The sequence below is a fragment of the Atractosteus spatula genome, chromosome 9, assembly GCF_055471065.1.
Source record: "Atractosteus spatula isolate fAtrSpa1 chromosome 9, fAtrSpa1.hap1, whole genome shotgun sequence".
Taxonomy (NCBI): domain Eukaryota; kingdom Metazoa; phylum Chordata; class Actinopteri; order Semionotiformes; family Lepisosteidae; genus Atractosteus; species Atractosteus spatula.
Genome location: NC_142714.1, coordinates 14,613,919 through 14,639,384, shown reverse-complemented (window position 1 = coordinate 14,639,384; position 25,466 = coordinate 14,613,919). Strand labels below are relative to the sequence as shown.

Genomic DNA, 25,466 nt, shown 5'->3' with positions numbered 1-25,466 from the left:
ATACGGCCGACATTACAGGTTGTGCGAGTCGGTTTGCCAGCGCGGCGACGCGTTACATTATACATATAATTTATAGTTATAATATAACTACTTATTTATTTGATGCCTTAGTAGAGTGTCGTTTTTGGGAAAATAAAATAATAAGGGAATGTTGTTCTGTACCAAGGAATAAATGGATATGGAGTGTAAGACAAACATCAATGTGCTTGTTAAATATTAACATGGAGAAAGTATACTTTTAAATTTAAATACCTTTAGCGACGTTAGTTCTTTTTAAACGTGTACGTCTTGGATTTACTCAAAAAAAGAAGGGTATCTGCATTTGGTTTGACGCAATTCGTAGTTTACGGTTCTAAATACACGTAGATTCAGTTAAGTGTATTGAAATTTAATTTAAATTTCGTCTTTCATTCAAAGCGTGGAAATATTATTGGTTCATTGATGAACATCACGTCGTTGTGCGCTTCCAAGGGCTTTAATTAAACAGATTTAGTTTCAAAATACCAATCTTATATCAAACATTTATAAATAAAATAACATGGTAATGATGTGCAAGAACGCCGCAAGTCATCCCGAGGTAGGAACTAATGTGTAGAAGCCGTGTTTCCCCCACGTTGTGTGAGAGCGGACTTTGTGTTGTCAGCTCTGATGTTTGTGTGATATTAAGGAAAAAGCGATGGTTCTCCTATAGTTCATGGTTATAGTTGTTCTTTGTTGCAGTCAGGTGAGTTGTAATGGATATATTTTTTCTTTACGTTACATCATACATTAGTGTGCTGCTATTTTTAATCTTACCAATTCGACCCACAGTGGTTTATTTTATTCATCAATGTTTTCATTGTGTGCTACGTAAAATTTACACCAGGGGTGGAACGTGTTTTTTTTTTACTTTGGATGTTGGTGATGATGAAACTAAAAAACAGTAACCACAAAACTGACTCCTGGATTACTCCTGCTTTGTGAGTAGGCTGATCGATTCCCATGATCCCCTTTGCAAACCACAAGACTAGGGTGTGTTTCTTTTGACTTCTTCTGTAACGAAGGAATCTTGTGTCCAGAATTTCTGCTCATTTTCCGACAATGTTAAGTTCGTAAAAATAGAAAACTGATGTGTTAGAGTTGTCTTTCGTGTCATGCTTTAGAATTCAAAACGTCTCTAGCCGTAATAGCAGGAGGCGCTGTCAAACTCCTCTTGGCAGAATTATTCTGTTAGCTTAACGATGATCAATTTCTGACTTTAAGGTAAGATTCTTAAGGTTTCTATTACCGGTGCTCTGCTCTACCTGTTTCTAAGATTTACAAAAGTAGAAATGTGGAAGAAACGGGTTTGAATTTATTTGCATTCCCATCAGTTACATTAGTATGCTTTTATTTTTTGGGGGGGGAGGACTGTAGGAAACGAAGTAGGATGTGCTGGTAATTGTATCCGTTATAGTAACACAGACTCAGTTTGTTTGTTTTGTTTTTATTACAATTCCAAAACGCCAAATCGAAATATCTGATATTTGAAAACGTGTTGTACATATACAAGAAATAATCAAAGGTTTATGATCAGAGTTGCGTCAGATATTTTAAAACCTATAAGAACAACGGGATATTTCCAGATGCCTAGCAAGGGAACTGCACGTTTTTTACATCTTACTTTAGGATTTTGGCATATCTTGATCTCAGTTGTTTTTTGGCTTTACATGTTCTATGTATCCTGAATGTACATTTGTTTTTAAACTTACAATTCCTCAAATGGGTTCTAGGCCACAGCTTTTTATCAACAGGATGCTACTATGCCCATGTGTTACTGGATTTCCTTTATGGTTAGAAGCCACAGTTCTGGTTAATTTTGTGTCTGTTAAATTAAAATTTGTTAGTTAAAGCAAAAAGCTATATTTTATTATTTAAATATACCCTTTGCTTGCCTCATAATATAACTAGGTTTGGAGGTAGAACTTCTGTTTTTTCACAAGTGTGGCTTGTCTTAACTGAAAAGACTTGCTTTTTGCATCAGTTATAGACTATATCCAGGATGGTCTGTTTTTAATGCCAATGCAGAATGTTAAGTGATGAGAAATACTGGGAACATTATTATTATTTCTGTATTGCACCAATCTCACTTTCGTAGGTGTCGTTAGTAATGTACATTTAGATTTTAAAATGATCTTTTTCACTTTTTGTGCAGGTTTGACAGTCAAAATAGTTTGTTCCTAAGACAAAGACTACAGGCTTTGGCCTCATAAAGGACACCATGGAACAGAAAGCCCACCACGTTTACAAATCTTAATCCTCAAGGCAAAGACTGGATTTGAATAATTTAATGGGAGCAAGAGAACCAAGCACCATTACTTTTCAAAAGGGCCTGTGGGAGACAAGGAGAATATGAAAGTTCTCATAAAAAGCATGACATCCCAGAAACGTACTGCACATGACAGGTGGAATTTCTTTTGAAATGATTTCTCACCCACTGGCATTTGACAAGATGGAGGAACAGCCACTGCCCGAGATGGGCAGTGGTTTTGAAATTTACCACTCAAGTGCAGAGTCACGTCTTTCCATTCCTACTGCACCTATTAAGAGATGTGTTAAAACAGAAGGGGAACATCAAGACATTGAAAATGCCAAAAGCGTTTTAATGAATCATCAGTGCTCTGTTTGCTCTAAATCTTTTAAATTTGCCTCAAAACTTGAGCGGCATTATCTAATCCACACTGGACAAAAGCCTTTTACCTGTTCTGTGTGTGGAAAAGGATTCAGACAATCCATACATTTAAAGAAGCACCAGGAAACCCATAAAAAATGGAGACCTTTTAAAAATAGCTTCCAACTGATGGATTTTGCAAATAGAGAGCAATCATTTGAAACAAAACCATATCAAGCCATCCAAGATGGTTCCCAGTGCAGTTATGCAAGCAGCAGTCATGTTGAGTTATGTGCTATTTCCCAGAAAGATGATCAAGATGAGTCAGAACAGCCAGACTTTGGAGACTCGAAACCCACTGAACAACCTGGGCTCAACTTGAACAGCACGGATAGTATAAACTCTCCTGAGTGGCTGCTGGTTGACAGACAGTCTACAACAAAGCAAATACTTCAGGAACATAAGGTGAACTCTTCTTTTGTGACAGAAACTATCCCAGATACCAAAAAAATCCACCAGTGTACTGTATGCTTAAAATCTTTTAATTCCCCTTATAAGCTACAGAGACACTTTCTTATTCATACTGGACAGAAACCCTTTCAGTGTTCCATTTGTGGAAAGACATTCAGGCAAATGGTACATCTAAAACTCCATTCACAAACCCATTCAAAGTCTAATTCTCCTCTGCATTCATTTCAAAATGAAGTATTTAGAAATAGGAACTTTGATAATGGTGACAATGAGTTGCAGTTTGAAGACAACACACTGAATGAGATTCGTGTGATGAGTGTAGAGAATGAGTGTAACTCTGCACAGTCTTACACTACCGAAGAACAGGATTTAAGTAATTTACACATACCTAAAAGTGCCAGTAATGTAATGTGTGAGTCTAGTCATTTAGATCAAATGGCTTTTAATAAGAGTGTGACAAAATGTGAATTACCCGAAAAATGCCTTGATTCTAAACAGAAAAGTCAATGTTTGTCTGCTAATGGTGAACAGAAGAGGAATCATCTGTGTTCAGTTTGTCTGAAATGCTTTAGTTCCCCTTCTAAACTAAGGAGGCATTATCTTATTCACACTGATCTAAGGCCCTTTGATTGCTGGGAATGCGGAAAGACCTTTAGACAACTGGCACATTTAAAAGTTCATCAAGAAACCCACAGAAATGGCCGAGACTTTGATAATATTCTGCAAGAGGAGGCGTTTGGTGAGACAGGTGAATTTGATGACCAGGATGAAAGCCATAGTAAACATCTGCTTTCAAATTGTGATGAATCTTCTTTGGTTCCAGCACAACCCTGTAGCCCCAAAGAGCACAAGCCTATGAGCTCATATCCACCGTCCCAACTGAATTGTTCTGTTAATATCACTCCTGCGCATGAATCCAACAACAAATCTTCAAATAGTGAAGAAGATCTCACAGCGCCTTCACGTACACATGATCTCAAAACGGAAACAAAACAGCTCCTTAATTTCACTGCATTAGATGAGAAATCTGTCCATGAAAACGGATATGTTCGCAATCAGTGCAGCATCTGCTTGAAGTCTTTTAAATTTGCTTCAAAACTTGAGCGCCACTACCTGATTCACACAGGATTACGGCCATTCAAATGCCCAATCTGTGGTGTAACATTTAGACAAGCAGCTCATTTGAAAAAACATCAGGTAAAGCACAGAAAAGTGGATGATTCTAATTATATATTCCCGGGACAAGACTTGGGGAGTGTTCAGGATTCTGCTTTAACTGATGGCCACCACAGGCAACATCCATCTGGGGACACAGACAACGTGCAACAAAGATCTTTCCAGCCCTGCGAAGAGAATGCCCTACAACAGGCTAAACAGCTTCAACTTAATATTGTTGTGAAACCAGAAGAGCCAAGTGAACACTGGCATGACAACAAGGATGAAGAGGCTGCAGATACTATAGCACCTGAGGAGACAATTTCAAATAATCTGTTACAACAAACAATTGATTATACTAAAAGTGAACACCAAACACTTAACAGGAAACTCCATCAGTGTGCTATGTGCTCAAAATATTTTACATCACCTTATAAACTCCAGAGACACTTTTTAATTCATACAGGGCAAAGACCTTTTGATTGTAAAGCATGTGGCAAGACATTTAGACAGCTTGAACATTTAAAATTCCATAAACGCACCCACATCAGACTTGAGCATTTGCAGCAGGAAGAGACAAACATTGACCGTGACCCTTCTACCTCTCAGCAAATTGGAAGTGGAAGTATGACTGCAGTGACTGTTTTGAGTTTAGATGCCTCTTTAGAGCAAAACCCTCTTGAACAAAGTGAACTGGAAGAGTCGGAGCCTCCTGAAATTGATTCCGATATGAATATAGCGAATGCTCAAGAAAACATTTTTAGCAGCAGTGAAAGTTTCGATCAGCCCGAAACACAGATCTCAATTTCAACAGAAAGCTTGCCTAAGGAACATACGCTGGGCTCGGACAAGATTAAAAACCACAGGACACATCAGTGTTTGATGTGTTTAAAATGCTTTGATTGCCCTTCCAAACTTCAAAGGCATTACTTGACTCATACTGGGCAGAAGCCATTTCGATGCTTTGCATGTGGTAAAGAATTCAGGCAAGCCATACACTTAAAAGTACATCAGCGTACCCACAACAAATGGAGGGCTTTCAAAAGTGCCTTTCAGCAGCAGAAATTTCTTAATGCAAACAGATTGGGCAGTCAGGATCAGTCCCAGGGAAATGAAAAAACATCTCAAAGTCAGTGTACTCATGATAATGCTCCGCAGTCACAAGAAGACACAAATTTAGTGGAATTCAGTAAAACCGCTGAACATACTATAGATGAGGATGCTTTTACCGAAGAAGTGTTTCAGGCGAACCACACCTACAGTTCTGAGAACAGTGACAATGCAGATGTCAGCAGAAGAGTCTATCAGTGCTCTAAATGTTTAAAATGCTTTAGTGCACCCTCCCAACTAGAGAGGCATTATCTCATTCATACTGGACAGAGGCCTTTTGAGTGCCATATTTGCCGGAGGGCCTTCAGACAGTCATCCCATTTAAAAGCCCACTACCGCACTCACAGAGATATAAAAACTATGAAAAGCAACTTGCAACACAGGAGACTTATTTCTCTCAGGAGGGTGGCAGACTTAAAGCAGAACCACACCCAGAAGAGACCACCTCTGTTACACGGTGTGTCTAACACTGCACCGGTGGCTTTCTTTACTGGAGCTGGAAAAACACACGATGGAGTCCAACTCACAGAAGCCTCTGCACACTTAGAATCCGAGAAGCCCATCCTGGATAACTATGTTGATTTAGTGACGGACACAAACGGAACACCAGTACAAAAGAAATGTCTGATGCAAGATCAGACGTCACTAGGGCATCTAAATACTGGAAGCACAGAAGGAAAAAATGTCAAAAAGCGTATCCATCAGTGCTGCTTGTGTCACAAGAGTTTTGATTGTCCTTCCAAACTTCAAAGGCATTATCTTTCACATACAGGGCAGAAACCTTTTGAATGCTATGTTTGTGAAAGGAAATTTAGACAGCTGACTCATTTAAAAAGACACCAACAAAGTCACAAAGGTCTGAAAAACTCCATTAGTCAGTCACTGCACCATGGAGACCACAGTCCTCAAGGACACCTTTCCCCTAGCATTTTGTCCCATGCCAGTGTCTCCCAAGACAATAAACAGAAACAACATGAACTTACAGACACATTACGGTCCGATGTTTTGAAACAAGAAAGTTATGTTGTCGATGGCAGTGAAACACCAGAGAATAAAGAAGTAGAGAGCAGTTTTACTGCGGATTCACTGGCTCTTAACATGCAGAATCATGAGGCTGAAAATGGAAAAAGTGTTCATGACAGTAAAAGGATTTATCAATGCACCAGATGCTTAAAATGCTTTGAAGCACCTTCTCAACAAGACAGGCATCATTTAATTCATACTGCACAGAAGCCTTTCATGTGTTACATTTGTTCAAATGCATTTAGGCAACCATCTCATTCAAAAACCCATCAACATACCCTTAAGAAGTTAAGAGCATTAAAACATTCTTATGAATGTAATGTAAACCAGGAGCACAACCAGAGTGCACAGGGAATATCTCTTTATGATGATCAGTTTTCTGTGTCTTCTCTGTCCCTTGTCCTGCAAGAACAAAAGCTAAACCTAACTGAGCCAGCAGTTCCACATAATCCACCACATAGCACAATGGGTGAATACAGCACATGTCTTTCTGAAGAAGAGAGATGTAATATGCCCCAGACAAATCTCCCTGAATCAAACCAAGGGAAAACTTGTCAAAGGAAGGAATATCAGTGCTCAGTATGCCCAAAGAGTTTTAATTCCCCTTCCAAACTCAAAAGGCACTTCCTTATTCACACTGGTCTGAAACCTTTTAAATGTTACATGTGTGGCAAGTCATTTAGGCAGCTTTGTCACCTTCAGAATCACCAGCACACCCATTCAGAGTGGAAATTCTGTGATAAGACGCAAAGTGATTTTGAGAAAGAACATCCCTGCAGTCCTCAGAATCAATCAGAGAATCAACCCCCTTCTGAAAAGCTGACTTATGAAATACCATGGTGTGCATCCGGAGCTCTTCAGGAAAACATAAAAGGTCTAGAAGAGCAGGCAGACTGTGTTTCAGAACCACATGGACAGAACGCTAACCAGTGCTTAACTGTTAATGGCAGTTTGGATCCAGCGCAAGAAGCTAATGATACAGTATCAGACAAAATACTGGAAGAATGTGCTACAGACTCATCTGAAAAAGTAGAAGACGAATTGAAACAGAAAGAGAAGAAGCATAAGTGTTCTGAATGTCTCAAATGTTTTTCCTCCCCTTCAAAACTTGAAAGGCATTACTTAATTCATGCTGGGGAGAAGCCCTTTGAGTGTTGTGTGTGTAATAAGTCATTTAGACAGGCTGCACATCTCAAAGTTCATCAACGAATTCATGCAAAACGGTTTGGTGGCTCAGATTCCTTTCAGCAGGAGGTTACAAACAATGACTTCAGTGAGGATCATCAGGGCCAGAATATGCTTCAGTCATGGCAGCTTGAAGCCGATTCTAAAACCTGTCCACAATATAATACGAATCAGGTAGCAGTTGAGAGATCAGGGGATGAACTGCCTGAACTTGATACGGCCTCAGAGTCTGATTATACTAATGGATACTGGAGTTCCTCCAGTCCGAGTGGACTTTTCAAGTGCATGGAATGCAATAATTATTTTGGAACAGAAAGGAAGCTTCAAGTGCACAAGTGCACTTTTAAAAATCAGACCCAAGCAAAAAGTACAAGCAGGAGCCTTTATCAATGTGCTATATGCTTCAAAAGCTTTGATTCTCCCTCTAAACTCAAAAGACACTATGTAATTCATACAGGGCAGAGACCATTTGAGTGTTCTGTATGCAGGAAGACATTTACCCAGTCTTGCCATTTAAAAACGCATCAGCTTACTCACTTCAAGTAGAAAAACCTGACATGACCCAGATCCAAACAGTTATTTTTTTGTAAAAATGTAAAAGACAATGTTATTGAGTTACTGATATTTGTGCAAAAAGTTGCTGTTTTTGTTTAAAGTAGTTTACATAACTTTTTGGTATTTCTCAAAAAGCATGAGGATGAATTGAGTGTTCGTCATTTTTCAGTCTTGTTTACATTTATCAGGTTTTACAGCATAGAAAAGGCATGTATACTTGTTTTAATAAGGCTAATGCATTTGTTTTTTATTTTCAAGTCATCATTGCATTTTTGTGTCCTGCATCTTGCGACTCATATGATGATCAGCAATATAATGGTATTCCTGTCTTTTATATTGTATTATTTTTTTATACTGGAAGAGTGCCTGAGCATAATTTTAATAATATTGAAGTACTTTGTGGTTCACACTTTTGAGACTTTTAAATGCATGCCTTTACATAAAATATGTGTGATTATATCTAATTATTTACTTTATGTTGTGAGTTTTTATTTATAGATCTTTAGAATTTCTTTTATTTAAAATGCAGTATTCATTATGTCTCAAACTAAGGAAAGAATTGTAGCAATATATTTGCAGTTTTTTAAAGTTATATTTAAGCAGCTGCATGTCACTTTCCATTTTATATGGTGTATTCATACATGTATAAGTGCATTGTAGTCCATTCTTTTTATGAAAATAATTTTGTTGCTTTTTAAAAAAACATGAAACTGCACTCAAAGCTGAAGTTTGTATTGCACAAATGATAGTTTTTTTATTGTACAAAATAAAGCTTACATAAAGGTGTACCATTTGTTGATTACAAAACAATATTTGTCTTATATTTGATGTTTGCTATATATTTCATTTATGTTATAGATTTAACTTTGGAATTGTATTTTTTAAATTAACATGTCAGCCTATTAGCTCTGAAAAATGCAATCCTTCTCCTCTTAGACTATATACCACAGTACATTTCATCCTTAATCATTGTTATCTGCATAAAATCCAGAAATTATGGTCTACAGAATTGCTAAATTTCAAATCTGTGTTCTGCAGATTTAATATTTTGACTGTTTTTTATGAGTTATGTTGTGTAGATTCAAGTTGGACCAGACAGGTGAATGACATGACAGTATTTCATTCAGGTCTGTTATCTTCACTTGAAATACTGTCTCTGCTCCAAATCCTCTGTTGTTCAGAGTTTTGGAATAAGATAAGATCACTTTATTAGCCATATACAGTTTCTTGCATTAGGAATTTCTCTTTTCACATACCCCAGTTTGCTCTCCCTGAGACACAGATACACAGACAGGGAGAGAAGCTTGGGGTCAGAGCACAGGGTCAGCCATTGTACAGCGCCCCTGGAGCAGCTGGGGTTAAGGGCCTTGCTCGGGGGTCCAGCGGAGTAGGATTCCTCTGCCGGCCCCGGGATTTGAACCAGCAGCCTTCCAGCCACAGTGCCACCGCTCCACCCCCACAGTGCCAAGCGGTAGCTGCATTCAACAGCCTAACCTCTGCACCTGTCAGTGTAGTGCAATCCTTTCCTATGAAGTTACATTTAATGCAAAAATGTGAATCCCATGAACTGAGTTCAAAGTTAACATATTGCACAATACTTATTTAATGTTTTTGTAGTACAATAAATATTGCACAAACCTGTATCTTGTGTGGTTTTAAAAGTTGGTTTATCTTTTTCTAGATGCTTATCTTCATTAAATGTATATTATTTCACAAAATGTTATCCTTCCTTCTTTAAAATATATAATACAGTGTTGTATTGCTATCTGTAGATGTATACATCCAGAAGACAAAAAGAAACATTCTTGTCTGTATTGCAGATTTCTGATCTATATTTGCAGATTTAATAGAGGAAAAGAAATTGAACATTGGGTATTTGTTTTTGCTGTTACATTCTATTTACAGTATTAAAGTCAGATCAATAAGGTGTAAGACATGACAGCAAATGATTCAGTTGCGTTATTCATATTGTTAGAACTGTTCTTGCTTTAGTCCTCAGCTGGTCAAAGCTCCAGAATAAGGAGAAGTCAATATCATAATCACTGCATTCGACTACACCAATAAAGTGTTTATGAAGCAGTGAAGAACTTATTTTTACAGGTGAGTAAAGTGTTGTTGTGGCAGCATTGAATGCTAGTAAGAAACAAATTTGGTTATTATTGAATAGAAATATGTGATTTGGTTGCACAGTGAAATATATTGGTATTAGCATTTTTTTTAATGTAAAAAAAAATTACAGAACCATTAGCTAACCACATTAGCTACCCCTAACCAACAGGACTGGAAGAAGGTTTTCAATAGTATCATACTATAACTGTATTATTTTGCTCAATGTTAACTGTAATGTCGTAGATATTCTGAAATGCCAAATTACAAGACTGTTCATAGACAGCTAATTCTCTCTAAACACAGAATACATATTTCTCATACACGTTAATGTGGAGTACGTCTTTCAACTAGGAAAAGTTGCTGAATAGCCATTATACTTCTGAGAAGATAACTATTCAACAGTAGTGTTAGTACAGGGTCATCCAGTCCTGCTGCTAAAAACCAGGTGTCTGTATAATTTCTAGGTCTCTTTAAAGCAACAGCACTTGAAGAGCTATTAGAAGCAGCTCTTTCACTTTAAAAAAGCTGGGTTGCAATGAAAATCTACAGATTTACCCCCCTAGGGCCAGGAGTGGACACATTTGTCCCTTAAGGATGCCAATAACACTGTACAGTGTTGGTGTGAAAAAGTTGAACTGCAGGATACAGGATGCCAGCAGCATGGAGCCTCACTGTCCTGTCACTGATGTGGGCATTGTGTCTGCCACCAGATTCATCAGCAGTACGGGTGGCAGATCTGAAACGATCTCTCAGATGGACCAGTCTGATGTGTCGGTCCTGCTCTGGTGTGGTCACTGGAGGGCGACCAGATCTTGGACAGTCATCTGTCCTGCTGGTTTGCTGCATGCCAATGGTCCTCTCCTTGCTTCTGGTGACATTTGAGGCATTATGTAATGCACAGAAAACTGACCAAGTGTGGCTAAGTTTTTCTTGCAGTGACCTAAGCTTTCAATTAAGGCATTTTTAAGTTGACTTGATCAAGCATTGTTCCACCTGGACCTCGTTGGGTAAAAGTGCACCTAACGAACTTTAGTGTGATTGGCAAGTTGCAATGCCTCACTGCACAAGCTGTATTGCTTCTCAGAGGGTTTAAAACAAATTGACAACTTTTTGTGAAAGTACATAAACTATAACTATAGTATTCTAATTCCAGAAAATGTTGCGTTTCTTTTTTCCATCAGTATATATGTTCTTGTTTCTTTGTCGAAAGACCTGTTTCTTTAGATCCAAGATCAATGTTCTGAAAAGAGAAAGCTAGATTTGATAAAGGGAAAAAGAAAAAGGAATTTGCTACTGATGGATTTGCTACAATGAGGAGAAAGCACTGTTGCGTCATTCAGAAACACATGGGATGTTTTTTTTTCATCTATTGCACAACGTAACTGCTTATCGGTTTGTATTTCTGTTTGTTTTACTGATTTAACACGATTAATGTAATAAAAAAACACCGTTTTCTCTCACGCTAAAATACAGAATATATCAAAATGTCTCGGAAAAAAACAATTTTTTATAAGCTACATCACATTTATATAAGGATTCAAACATTGCACAATATGTAAGTCTACAGTACAATTATATATCGAATTGGATTTATATTTTTAGAGCCATTTCTAATCGTTTAAAACATTTAATATACCTTCAATTTTTGTGTAACAGTAAAGAGCACCCTCAAACTAGGAACTATTCTTTTCATTGCACATTTCTGGGGGGGCACATGAAAGTGCGGCACAGGAACTTTGTCGCAGAAAGCGCGTTGAATTTTGTTTGACTATGTGCATGCGTACACTAAGGCATCACTGGTTTTGAAACGAAGAAGAAATAAAGAATTGAAAAGAAGAGATCGGGTTGGTTTCTTCTCTTTTTATAGTAGTTTTAAACATCGCGTCTTTTGCTTTGATAGAATTATTACTTTACAGATTAGTTAAAAATTGGGTGAACCGATTAAGAAGCTTGGCTACCAGTATTTATAAACGTCACTGTTTCCGAAGAATGAAAACTGGCCAGTATATTAGAAATTTTGTGGTCGAATTCAGACCTGTACTGTAGTCGATATTACAGTGATAGTGGTGTACGCTTTTTCATACTTTATTACATGTAGTAAAGATACTGATGTTAGATGTTCGATCTAAGTCGCGGAATACTGGAATTTCAGTTTGATGTTTTCGTTTCACAGAAAGTTTATGCATTGAAGTAAGTCTCCGAATTGTATAGTCTTGGATTAAATTGACAAAATTTTATTTCGCTTGTTTTGCGTTGAAGTTTCGCCACTTTAATGACTTTCGCAGTTGAGGAGATCTGTATTATATTTAAATAGATATTGACTACTGGAGAATGGAGAGTGACGTGTTTTTTTTTTTAATTTAAAGAAAACATGGAGAAAGTTGCTCAAGTGAAGAAGGCTTCTGCACCTTCTGTATCGCAAATCAACGCTGAATATGTGACACAGGTACCGTTTCTTTAAATTTCTTTTTGAAAAAATGGTACAAAGAAAATCTGTTTTTTTCCCACCACAACGTTTTGACAGCGTGTTTTTTCTTTCAGTTTTTATACTTCATCAAGAAACGAAGGACTATATACTCATTTAACACCACCATGCCTTTGCCTCGAACACTAACTCATTTTTATTTTTTCTTTCAGTTGGCAAATAAGTATTGGGCCCCTCATGTCAAAAAGAAACTGCCCTTTGATCCAAAGGTAATCAACTGCTCTTTAACACCCTGACTCTCATCTGGCAGAACTCGAGGTTCTCCAAGGGATTTCTAGATGCATATCACAGTTTATTTTCTGAAACATCACAATGGTGTATAAAGTCAGCAGTCTTACATAATCATGAGTTTTGCTTCTTTAACCAACAGAATCGGGAGGCAAAATTGGAGGTTTTTTGTGGCCTGCAGCCCTGATAAAAATGTTACATTTTGTATTGTTTGTGCTTTGAGATTTTTAAATTGGTGGTTATTAAAATGAAAATGCTTGTTAAGAGGCACCGCAGCGGGGATAAAAAACCTGAGAACCCCTGTCCCAGTGCAGTCATGAAGTCAATGGTTTTTGATTTTTGCACATTTTCAGTCTGATTTTCAAAGTTTCGGTTTACTTATGTATGCCGATGTATTGTTTTTTTTGTCATTTTCCAGGTTTTGGAAGATGTGTATCAGAAAGAAATTCTGAAATCTAAGTGAGTAAGCCTTCAGAAATCTAACATCGATGACACAGCAACATGCCACTGAGACTGGCTCCTTGAAATTTTGAAGGACAGTACGGGTGGAGAAATTTACTGTATGCATACAGAACAATCGCATATTGCTGGAATCATAGAAACATGAGAACTGTTACAAATGAAAAGCCCCCATTTGGTTATTATTAGCTAATTAATCCAATGCTCTCATTAAGTCTTTTCTTTGAAGGAATTTGAGTAGAGAAGTGTCTCCTGTTCTCTGTTTAAACTGGTCATCTTTAGCCAGTGATATTGTGGGAGTCTTTTGTCATAGCACTGATTACCTAGAACACCACACAACACAAGTCAATCAGTTTGGTCACTTACATTGATACCTAATATGTCTTTCACATGAACTCTTTCCTTATTCTTTTAGGTTTGCTATTAGAAAAATCATGCTGCTGGAGTTTAGGTAACTTTCTATTGTTATTCTTGTAAATTTGATTTTCATTGTAAAAGGGTTTTTTAATGTGCTATTACTAACCTTTGGTTTGTTGTTATTCTTTCAGTCAGTATCTGGAAAATTACCTGTGGGTGAATTATACCCCTGAAGTATCCAGTCATGCATATTTAATGTCTATCTGCTGTATTGTTAATGAAAAGTTCAGAGAAAATGTACCAGCATGGGAGGTAAGAAATCTAGTTTTTCTGTGTAGGTGCCTTTTTTTTCTAAAATGTAGATGTATATATTATTTTTTTAAATAATTTTAATCATTTTTATATTGTTGTGGTGTAGTCTATCATCATGCCATTAATTCGGTTATAGCCAATTAGGTGTTACTCTTCTTTGAGTGCATGTGTAATATTAGGGAACAGTTTGTTAAATTTCTGGTATGGTTTGAACAAAATTCATGGCTAGGCATGTTTATTGTCTAAATAAAATAGAGTTTGTTCTTTTAATATTTTAGCCTTAATCTTAATGGTATATGATTAAGTCCTGTGTAATTAATGTTTCCATTTTGCTGTTCTTTCCCAGGTTTTTAAGAAGCAGCCAGAACACTTTCCATATTTTTTCAAGTGTGTCTTGGAAGCATCATTAGCTGGGGAAGAAGGCGATTTGTCATTGCGACAACAGACTGTACTTCTGCTCTTTTTGGATCACTGTTTTAACAGCCTGGTAAATTAAGATTTTTTTTTAAGTCATATGAGGTCAAATGACGGTTGGCATGGTGGCACAGTGGTTAGCATTGCTGCCTTGCAGCGCCGGGGCCCTGGGTTCAATTCTGGACCTGGGGTGCTCTCTGCATCGAGTTTGTATGTTCTCCCTGTGTTCCCGCGTTTCCTCCAGCTGCTTCAGTTTCCACTCACAGTCCAAAGACATACTGGCAAGGAAAATTGGCCCTGGTTTGTCTGGTCTCTGTTCGTCTCTGTGTGTGCCCTGCCAAGGTTGGTGTCCTGTGCAGGGTATGTCCTGATTTGTGCCCGTTGCTGGCCAGGATAGGCTCCGGCTCTCGTGACCCTGTATTGGATAAAGCAGTTAGAAAATGGATAAGACTGAAAATGAATAGATGTGTAGCTGTTTGTAACTTCTGACCACTAGGTGGTGGAAGGGAGCTATTTGGTTTTCTTTTTTTTTTAAATAGCACATCCTACCATCAAAGTTAATAATAATAGTAATAATAATAATAATAATAATTGTTTACACTTATATAGCGCTTTTCTGGACACTCCACTCAAAGCGCTTTACAGGTAATGGGGACTCCCCTCCACCACCACCAGTGTGCAGCATCCACCTGGATGATGCGACGGCAGCCATAGGGCGCCAGAACGCTCACCACACACCAGCTATCAGTGGGGAGGATAGCATAGTAATGTAGCCAATTCATAGATGGGGATTATTAGGAGGCCATGATTGGTAAGGGCCAATGGGAAATTTGGCCAGGATGCCGGGGTTACACCCCTACTCTTTTTGAGAGGCGCCCTGGGATTTTTAATGACCACAGAGAGTCAGGACCTCGGTTTTACATCTCATCCGAAGGACGGCGCCTGTTTACAGTATAGTGTCCCCGTCACTATACTGAGGCATTAGGACCCACATAGACAGCAGGGTGAGCGCCCCCTGCTTGCCCCACTAACACCTCTTCCAGCAGCAACCTTAGTTTTTCCCAGGAGGTCTCCCATCCAGGTACTGACCAGGCTCACACCTCCTTAGCTTCAGTGGGTTGCCAGTTGATATGGATATGAGTTGCAGGGTGATATGGCTGCTGGCTGTATATAAGTTAATATAAATTAATGCAGTTATATTGACCATCAATGAAGCTTTTAACATTTCTACTATTTGAATGAGGAGCAAGTATTTGAATGATTTTTGTTCGTTTTATTATTCAGCACGTGTGTATGACTGTTACTTCATGTGTTCAAGTGTGGATGGCATGTTCAAGTTCAAGTTTGTCATTATACTCATATACAGGTATATGGTATAGCGAAATGCTAAAAGTTAGTGAGGATCTGGGAACATATCTTAGCCTTCTGCAACTGTCTTAGGAAGTACAGGCGCTGTTGCACTTTCTTGATCGGACAGGTGGCGTTGAGAGACCATGTGAAGTCCTCGGTGATAAGGACGCCAAGGAATTTGAAGTTACTGACCATGTAAAACTTGATGGTGCTGCTGCACCTCAGCAGCTTCACAGCTCCAGCACAGGGAGCTTTAGTTTCCTCCCACCTACCAAAAAGACGTGTTTTGTTGGTATAATCGCCCCCTTCTCCATGGCCCTGCCGTGGGCTGCTGTCCAGTCCAGAGGGAGAGCAAGGCTGTTGCTCAGGGATACACTCTGACTTCTGGTTTGCAGTGTTTTCTCTTTGTTTAGTACTTAAGTGATGGCCAAATATAAGTGATGTGTCCCTGTTTCACTACATACAGTATACCACAGGCATAACTTATATTTCTTCTATCTGACAGGAAGTAGACTTGATCAGAGAACAGGTACAGCAGCTGATCTCTCTTCCCATGTGGGTTTGTCTTCTACCGGTAAGCTCTTTCTAAGAATCCAGTAACACTGCACTGTGAAATATATAGAATATGACATTTAACATAGGCCAGTGAAGTAGATGGATGGATGAAATACAAATCACACTTGCAGTTTCACTTGTTAAACCAGAACATTTATTGTAATGAACACTTTGAAGGACTGACTTTAAATTTCTGAGTGCTTTTACTCAAGGATGAATGGTGCTCCATACAGAAAGAAGTCAGGAGGAAATGAGAAACATGGTTTCCCCTGTACTTGCTGACTGTTCAGAAGCTCCAGTTAGTTTTCGAACAGATGATTGATATGGATCCTGTGAGATTTAGCACAGGGTTCCATGGACTGTATTTTATAACTGTATTTTTATAGATCCTTTCAGGAAACTTGATTATAGTTCAGAAGTGCTAGATGGGCTGTATTTTATAACGGTCTTTTATAGGTCCTTTCAGAAAACTTGATTATAGTTCAGAAATGTTACAGACTGGTAGGTTTTGTTGATAAAGGCAGTTTGTCTCTGTAATATGCTGTATATATGTTTTATAAATGTATCTATGAGTACTTCCCAACAGTTCAAAGGCAATATTGCGTTTTTGTAATGTAAACTTCATAGTCAGAATTTAGGACAAAATGTTAATTTCATTACATTTCACATTTTTGAATTTTTAATTGTTTTAGTCACGGCTTGAACACGAGATGAAGAAAGCACCTAAACTGCAGAAATTTTGGAATCTGATTAAGAAGAGTTATGACAAAATGGATGAGAAATCCAAGGAGCAGTAAGAATTTTTACCCTTTGGATACTTGGTTACCTCTCTGTGTACAGTATAAGTGAATGCTGATTTTGATCAGGAAAATAATTGACTCAGTATTTTTGTGGATAAATTCAGAAGGATCATAGTGTGATGATGGCGTATTTTCTGTAATACTTTTGAGCCTTTGATGTTTATTTAGGATCTGTCCAGGTCCTTTTGAGTCATTTAATTAGACTGTGTTGTTTCACTTCTGTGAATTGATAGATATCTGCTCTATATTGTATTTAACACTTTGAAAGGGTTGTTAACTCTTTCACTTAACTAAATATTTGATGGTAGCTCTCTGTCAGTTATAATTAAAAAGTGCTCATAATGTAGAGTCTTTGTTTATTTCTTCCAGGGCTAATAAAGAGAGAACATTTCTGTCATTACTTCTCAGAAAATTCCTTGGAGTCCTGATGTCCATTCCTCCATCAGGTGTTTATTCTTCTTTTCTCATACAGAGCAATTAGTATTTTAATTGAAGGAGGACTTTCACTTTTTTATTAATGTTAAAGAGCTGATGTTTCTATCCAGTGACTTCAGTTTGTACCCATCTGTGTAATTGGAGATTTTTCTGGAGCATTTTGGGTACAGAGGCAATGCAGCACTTTGGATTTGAACCCACAACCTTCCAGTTCCAAGTCCAGGACCCCCACTACTCCTGTACATTGCCTTTTTGCATTTCTTAATTTTGATTGAATATTTAATTGTAGGATTGGTGGCAGTTCAGTCCATCTTAATGTCCAATATGAATTTACATAACATCATAAGTCCTGAATTATCATCTTAAAGTGACGCAGGAAGAAAACACTGCAGTTGCTGTATATAACAGGCAAAATGTGTTTTAAGAGTTTTCACTGCTGTACTACATTGTCATTTACTGCTTCTAAGATAATATTCATCTAGCAAAGAGAGCTCTCACACTCTTTATAGACTGTTATAAGGCAGGTTTGCCTCACTGTGGAGTTGGTTAATTCTGGAGTTAGTTAAACGTCCTGAAATTCTGCACATTTCCCAACATGATAAGGTACGTTATATCTCATGACGCTGATTTTAAGTGTAGGGGTGTTAACCCCATTTTCTTGCACATTCCTGCATTCCTAAAGTTCTCCCTTAATTCATGTGGAGCATCAGTTTCCACCTTCCTTAACTGATCTGTTCTGTGGATGCTGGTGCAGGTGGGTGCTGCTCATAAGTGGCAAATTATTTGGGTCCCTTTTATTATGTAAAACCAGTAATGTAATTGACAGTTTCAAAAAATGAAAGTGCACTGAGATCCAGGACAGGCTCAGCATTCTTTGGACCCATATCCAACCAGTGAAGTGAGACTGAATGTGCTGTAACACCCTTAAACTCTATAGTGATTTTTGAAAAATTAGACTACTGGTGCTTTTGCCTTTGAAAACAAGTACATGGCAAAATAATAAAAAATAGTTTAGAATTTAATATTCCACTTTAAAGAGCTGACAGATTTCCACAATTCCATTTGGGAATGATGCTTGTGTACCCACGACATCTATAATGTGCAGATCATCTCTTTTTCAGCCAAGGGTTTTGTGCAGTTTGCATTTGCAAAAGCAAATCTTTTATCTCTAAGAATATTTGCCCCTTAGGATAGGAATAGCAACTTCTTTTTAAAAACAGCCCAGCCTGCTACAGCCACATGCTCCCCAGAACACTGCTGGCAGCCATTGAAGACTCTCCATATACATGCACTCTGCTTTAACTTTGCCTGACATGTCCCCCGCACTGCCTCCCATACACGCCAAGAATAGACCTGTGTAGGATCCTTCTATTGCTTCACTCTAATTGCAGGTTTAAGGCTACTTGCCAAACCTTAGACTTTGCTGCACTGTAGACTGAAGAGGGCTGACAAACTGAGAGCAGCACTCCAGTGTGCTGAGACACCCTGCTGGCTGAAAACTGTAATTTCTTTTGTCAGCTGCTCTCCCTGGGGGGCGACCACTCACCTCGTCGGGCTTCAGAATACCACACTGAGTGTGAGAGAACGCAGGCCTGAAATACAGTATGTAACGTCTCCAAGTGGAGGTTACTTTGCAGGCTGACAGAGCTGTGATTCAGAGGACACAGTGCAGCGCTGCTGAGAGCTCATGCTTGTTTTGTGCTTGCATGTCAAAGGGTTTTTTTTATTTCATTTTTCTTCTCTCATTCATGTTGACATCGTGTCCCCTATAGGTTTATGTTTTTTAGATTAGGCATACTGACCTGTGCATTCTCCCTATTTTAGGTCCTGTCTCCATGGAAAAGGTGCATTACTGTGAAAGGTTCATAGAACTGATGATTGATTTGGAGGTAGGAGCTGTTTCCTTGGAGTGGAAACTTTTGTGTTCTAATTAGACTTCTCTGAGAAGTATTGCCTGTGTTTTAAGACCTTACTCTAATTTTACGGTTCTTGAACTGGTTAGTTTGGAACACTGTACAAGCTGTAAATGGGGTAATTTGTTTTTGTTTTTTAAAAACAGGCTTTGCTCCCCACTCGTCGCTGGTTTAATACAGTTCTGGATGATTCCCATCTTGTTGTCCACTGTTACCTGTCCAGTCTCTCTCAAAGAGAAAGGGAAGGGCATCTTTTCTGTCAGGTGAGAGAACACAGTGAAACACTAAATATGCAGTGTAAACAGTATATATCACACTTCTTGTAACAGTACAATCATTTCAGTAATGTAAAATATCAGGAATAAAACCTCTTCAAAAGTGCCTTTAGCATGTTATGCAAGAGAATAACATTACTCTTTAAAGTGCATAAATATTAGAGGATCTGTGGACTCATTGAAGAAGAATGAACAATACCGTTTCCAAGGATTCAAGTGTCCTCATTTGGTATTTCCTGACCAGTGCGGCAGTTTTATTAGTTAACTTCCATTGCGTGTTCAAGCTGCTGTTATGACTGGTAATCTAAATATTATACAAGTACTTCTTTTACTTCTAACATGTAATCATTCTGTGTTTAAAATGGTTGATTAAATTCATAAGGGACTGGATGTTGTATTTATTCTGTCATCAATATTTCATAGTAGTAAGGTTTATTTCATGCTTAAAAGCAAAGAGATGCAGCGTTTCTCTTATGTGAAGAAGAGAAGAAGGCTTCACAGGCGAAACTTCGTGTCTCTCCTTTTCAGCGTGAAATAAACCTTTTAGTTCCTTTGCAACCTACGCATGCTGAGAGAACTACCTACTTAAAAATATTTCATAGCTACTGAAATCAAACAAAATGATCCATAATTATCATAAGTTCACATTTAGGTTTTTTATGCTTTGTGCATTTGGAAATGGCATCATTCAGTTTTTATTATATCTTTACTACTATGTTTGCCTGTAGCTTCTGGACATGTTGAAGTTCTACACAGGGTTTGAAATCAATGACCAAACAGGGAACGCGTTAACAGAGAATGAGATGACAACTTTGCACTATGACAAAATCACATCTCTGCAGGTAAAAGTGATGCGTATTATTTTTTTTTTATTTAGTAAATGGCTGAAATCACCAAAAAATAACAATTTCCTAAATAGTGGTGTACAGTGCCTATAGAAAGTCTGTTTTTTACATTTTTCAGCGGGCGGCCTTTGCTCACTTTCCAGAACTTCACGACTTTGCCTTATCCAATGTGGCAGCAGTGGACACTCGTGAATCTCTCATAAAACAATTTGGCTATCTGAGGTAAATATTTTACCCTTTAATTTTTCAGCACAGATTGTATTGCAAATCCTTAGGTTGCATTTTATAATGGACTGAAATGAATAACCCTCTTGGTAAATCTTTTTCCACTTTTTTCTTTCCTTTTCAGTGTAGAAATATTTCTTGTTAACAGTACACAAGTCTCTAACTTCAAGCCTTTTGGTAGTAATTTATGTGTATTGTATAGTATTGAGATTCAGCTGAACTTGAAAATTGGAAATACTAAAGCCAATATTAGATCAGTTTATGTGGTTTTGAATGAAAACTAATAGAAATGCTTAGAGTTGGTCCCTTTAAAGCAGAGAAATAAAAATATTTTACTTTTTTATGATGTTTATTGAAAGCAATAATAAACACCCCAGGTGAAAGAAAAATCAAAACTAGTTTCTTTTTGTGCTTGTTTTTGCTCAGAGAACCCTTCCTTTGTCAGAGATTTTTTTTAAATGATTTTAGTGCTGATGAGAGGTTTTCAGAATTTGAAAGGGAGTAAAGGCTTCATTTTCATAGAGCTCTGGTGGTATTCTGAATTTAAATGCAATGCCGTTTATGCTGCAAATAGCCAGTTCTGGTCTTCGCTCAAGATATGTGTCAGTTATGGATGAGCACTTTCATATACTGAAAGTGATATAAGTGGGTTGGTCTAAAAAATTAAATTGAATTTTACCAAACAACAGACACAAATATAGCGCACGTAATATTAAATTAATCTATTTTTTTTTTACTTGGAAAAAAATCCTCCAGCAACCTGAAAGTCAGCTAATGTCTTAATAGGTGTAAATGTCATATTTGGTATGAGACTTTGCAAGTAAAAGTTTCAAGATGTGAAATTCTGTAATTGAGATATAGTATTGCAAAGGTCTGTTATTTGTATGACGGGATTCTGTTGACACTGTTAAGTGAGAAACTGCTGATCAGTTAGAAGTAAGGCTGTGAGTCGCAAATATATGATATGTGATCATACAGTAGGGGTGGGAAAAAAATTGATTCCTAGATGCATCATGATTCTCTCTTGTACGATTCTGCATCAATGCACAAAACTCCATAATCTATCTTTTTTTTAATTATGCACAGTTCTGATAATTTCAGATAAGAACACTACAACGTGAAGTAAAGGACAAATTGAGTAAATAATAATAGTTTAGTTTTTTTAGCTTAAGATGAAACTAATTGCGTGGCGAAACGTAAAGAAATGCTCCATGGTTACATATGAACAAAGCTAAGCTAACCGCTTTGTGAAGATGGACAAACTCCAGCCACTTGGAAAGCCGCTGTATGGGCACATTTTGGATTTTATGAAGTAATAGGAAAAAATGAACTGGATAAGAGCCATGCAGTATGCAAGCTGTGTCAGATTAAATATTTCAGGAATACGATGAACATGCGAAATCACATTTCACGTCTCCATCCGGAGTTGGAGGAAAAACAGCCTGTCCTTGTTGCTGCCGATCAGAGAGCCCTTGAGCAAGTGTCAAAGCTTCCACATAGTTCGGAAAGGGGCTTTCGCTTAATGTTGTAAACACTGGAGCCGAGGTACAACATACCGTCTCGGCGTCACTTTAGTGAAACGGCAATACCAACGCTCTACAACGACTCCAAAACTCAAGTTTTGGAATCATTTAAGAAAGCAATTAGGGTGGCAATAACCTGTGATGTGTGGATGTCCATTGCAACAGAATCCTATATCACTATAACCGCGCACTACATCACTGATGAATGGCAGCTCGTGTCTTACATACTCCAGTCACACAGTTAGAAATACAAAATCATCATGTATATAAAAAAAAATCGAGATGCATTGAGAATCGATTTAGAATCGCATTGTGGCACTCTGAATCGAAATCGAATTGAATCACGAGGTGCCTAGAGATTCCCACCTCTATCATACAGTAGATTGAGCATGAGAGGTTTGCAAACAAGACCGTGCCATTTGGCCCATCCAGCCTGTTTGGTTTTGGTTCAGTAATGTTGAGAAAATCCTCAAATGCCTGAAACACCAACACAAAATGTTGCAACATTGCAATGGTTCTTTTTCATTGCAGTTCTGACCCATAAATTAAGATGCAGCAGTGATTTCTTCAAGCTGAGATTTTACCTAAGAAAATCATACCACTGCATCTCCTGAAAATGGGATCCTTAGTTCTGGATGAATATTTCAGTCTCTGACACACAGCTTGACATCTTGTGATGAGCTGAAGTGACCTATATCTATGTCTTTCCTCTCTAATGTCATTCACCTGCTGTTGAATGTGCTACCTGTCCCCTCAGTGTCTATCCCGTATATCAGGTTAGGATCTGAAACCTGCCTGCAGTCTGTGTGGCAATTTAACTGGGTGTGCTATGAGATTTCGTCACCAGCTCAGACGGCAGTTGATCAATATACAGTGCTTAATGTTAGAGAACCTGGCTCTTCTTCTGCTCTCTCTGTGCCAGGTGTCTCTGGTATGCTAAATTTAGTCTAGTGTTAATTGGGGATAGACTTTTCTTGTGCTCATATAATGCTGTATAAAAATTAGAATACAAATAAGCTAAATGTCAACTGTTAAAGGAAACTAAAGCTTTATGTCAAATGCAAATAAACATTTATGTAAAAGATAATTTAGGTTTTGGATGTAAATTATCCTGAAACCTGGATTAAACTTTCTTCCTTCTCTCATCGACAGGCTCATCTTCTTCTCAGTCTTTTGTTCTCCTATTCCTTATTTATTTGCTACTTTCCCTCTTTCCCTCACACCTGAAGCGGAAACATTGTTTTTTTTTCATAAAATGAGCCTTTACCTGTTCCTTTGCAGCCAATATATGCTGACCCGGGTCCCTACTTGAACTGTACATTTCAATACTGCTCACCCATTATTGGATAGAAGCATTCTGCTAGGCAGTCTGTAACAAGGCTTCTGCAACCACAAACAGCTGATATTTCCATTAAACAGCTGGTAGTCTTTTGCCGTGGGTTCTCCACTGTCTGATCTCTTTGTTTTAGTGCTTGTGTTTACAAAATCGGCTTGTGTAAAGCAAGCTACCATTATCAGTTGATAAGCAGGGTTGTGAACAGACGAGGTCATTGCTGTGGTGTTTCCAGTGACAATTTTCATGAACAAGTTTAAAAGTCGGGTCTGAACTGAGTCTGCTGACCTCTCGAATTCAGTCTGAAGCTGTCAGTGGGGACAGCAGTACCTCATGTGATTCACACATCCGAGTGAGTGAAAGGATGTGCTTGCTCCTCGGCAAAAAATTAGAAAGTGATAATCACCTTGGGAAGGACCATGCTGTTTCTTCATTGCCCCCATCATCTGTGATGATTTGTCAAAACATTAAAACTATGAGACTGCAAGCCCTTACAGAGGTGCTGTCTGTTCAGGCTGGGAACAAAGCAGTCTGTTCAAGCCAAACAATTTGTTTTTGACCTGTTAAGATATTACAAGCTTTGATTAGGTATTTCCGTTCAATGAAAATTTAGTATTATATTGAAACACAGTTAATTATTCCATTCCGATGTGTAATCCTACCAATACATCAAAACCTCAAAGGGATTCTGCAGATAGTGTTGCCACACTATGTTGTAAAGTTTAGACATTTGCTGTGATGTTTTATTTGTTAATCCTGAAGTGATTGGTTTATACATTGCTAAATATGCAGAAAGCATTTTTAATGACCTTTTTTGCTTAGTGAGGAATGTTTTTTATGGATTTTTACATTTTCAGTCCCAACACACTCCACCGGGTGGCATCCTACCTCTGTCTTTTGCCAGCACTCCCTGAAGGAGAGAACACAACCTATGAAAAGGAAATGCTCCTAGAGCTGCTGGTAGGTGGTTTAAATTAAATGTGTGTTGGGGGGAAACAAAATTACCTGTAACGGTATACCAGGATAAGCGATTAACTTAATGTTCTTTTCCTTTATATGTTTCTAACATCATATGTGGATGTATACATTGTGATTATCACCTGACCTTTATTTTTTGATGTTAATTTAATGCATGAAGTTAAAACATTTTTTAGACCAGTGAAAGGGAGGGTAAAAACATTTGTTTCCATATGTCTCTGCTTAGATATTCAAGCATATATACATTTATCAATAATCGGAGGGCTTTGTGTTAGTCTGCAAACATTTTTTCAATGTTTTTAACAGACCTTGGACAGAATTATTAGAAGCTCATCATTGTTTGTGTCCAAATTAAAATGCAGACCCATTTAATCATGTTTAATTACATACTTGGGCTTTTTCAAACTGTTTATCTGCATCACACCGTAATTATCCCCTGGTTTTGTTTGAGCCAACTTGACCGATGATGAGACAGGCAGCGTAGGAGGTTAATACATGGCATCATTAAAACTGGGTGTCTGTGCCCTGAGAGCTGATCCATTCCTCTTGATTTATTCATCAGTCAAAGCCCAAGACAGTTGATGTGTAAATCCCATTGTGCTTATTTGCAAAGCTGTGCTTGGGTTAGAAACAGGATTGTGGAGGGGATTAATTTTGTGATTAAGGAAATCTAAATGAAAATCGCTGTAAATGAAATATCTCTAATCTCATGGTGCATGCGGAGAGAAATTCCAGCAAAAGT

At 37.9% G+C, this 25,466-nt stretch overlaps 2 protein-coding genes across 2 annotated transcripts in view; both read left to right on the top strand.

The window, feature by feature from the left end:
* Positions 1 to 635: 635 nt before the first annotated feature.
* znf770 (zinc finger protein 770) lies at positions 636 to 8,935 on the top strand. Its single transcript, XM_088926021.1, has 2 exons — positions 636 to 724; positions 2,174 to 8,935. The coding sequence occupies exon 2, from the start codon at positions 2,417 to 2,419 to the stop codon at positions 8,117 to 8,119; it is 5,703 nt and encodes a 1,900-aa protein (XP_088782147.1). The 5' UTR covers positions 636 to 724; positions 2,174 to 2,416; the 3' UTR covers positions 8,120 to 8,935.
* A 3,030-nt stretch (positions 8,936 to 11,965) lies between these two features.
* aqr (aquarius intron-binding spliceosomal factor) overlaps positions 11,966 to 25,466 on the top strand; it is a 53,714-nt gene continuing 40,213 nt past the window's right edge. The window contains exons 1-15 of the mRNA XM_088925593.1: positions 11,966 to 12,081; positions 12,604 to 12,683; positions 12,875 to 12,931; positions 13,369 to 13,409; positions 13,825 to 13,860; positions 13,958 to 14,078; positions 14,425 to 14,565; positions 16,348 to 16,416; positions 17,090 to 17,190; positions 17,567 to 17,643; positions 19,457 to 19,521; positions 19,692 to 19,808; positions 20,549 to 20,662; positions 20,784 to 20,887; positions 24,604 to 24,706. Of these exons, the coding sequence (XP_088781719.1) occupies positions 12,609 to 12,683; positions 12,875 to 12,931; positions 13,369 to 13,409; positions 13,825 to 13,860; positions 13,958 to 14,078; positions 14,425 to 14,565; positions 16,348 to 16,416; positions 17,090 to 17,190; positions 17,567 to 17,643; positions 19,457 to 19,521; positions 19,692 to 19,808; positions 20,549 to 20,662; positions 20,784 to 20,887; positions 24,604 to 24,706 (1,221 nt within the window). The 5' untranslated portion in view covers positions 11,966 to 12,081; positions 12,604 to 12,608. The remainder of the gene's footprint in view (positions 12,082 to 12,603; positions 12,684 to 12,874; positions 12,932 to 13,368; positions 13,410 to 13,824; positions 13,861 to 13,957; positions 14,079 to 14,424; positions 14,566 to 16,347; positions 16,417 to 17,089; positions 17,191 to 17,566; positions 17,644 to 19,456; positions 19,522 to 19,691; positions 19,809 to 20,548; positions 20,663 to 20,783; positions 20,888 to 24,603; positions 24,707 to 25,466) is intronic.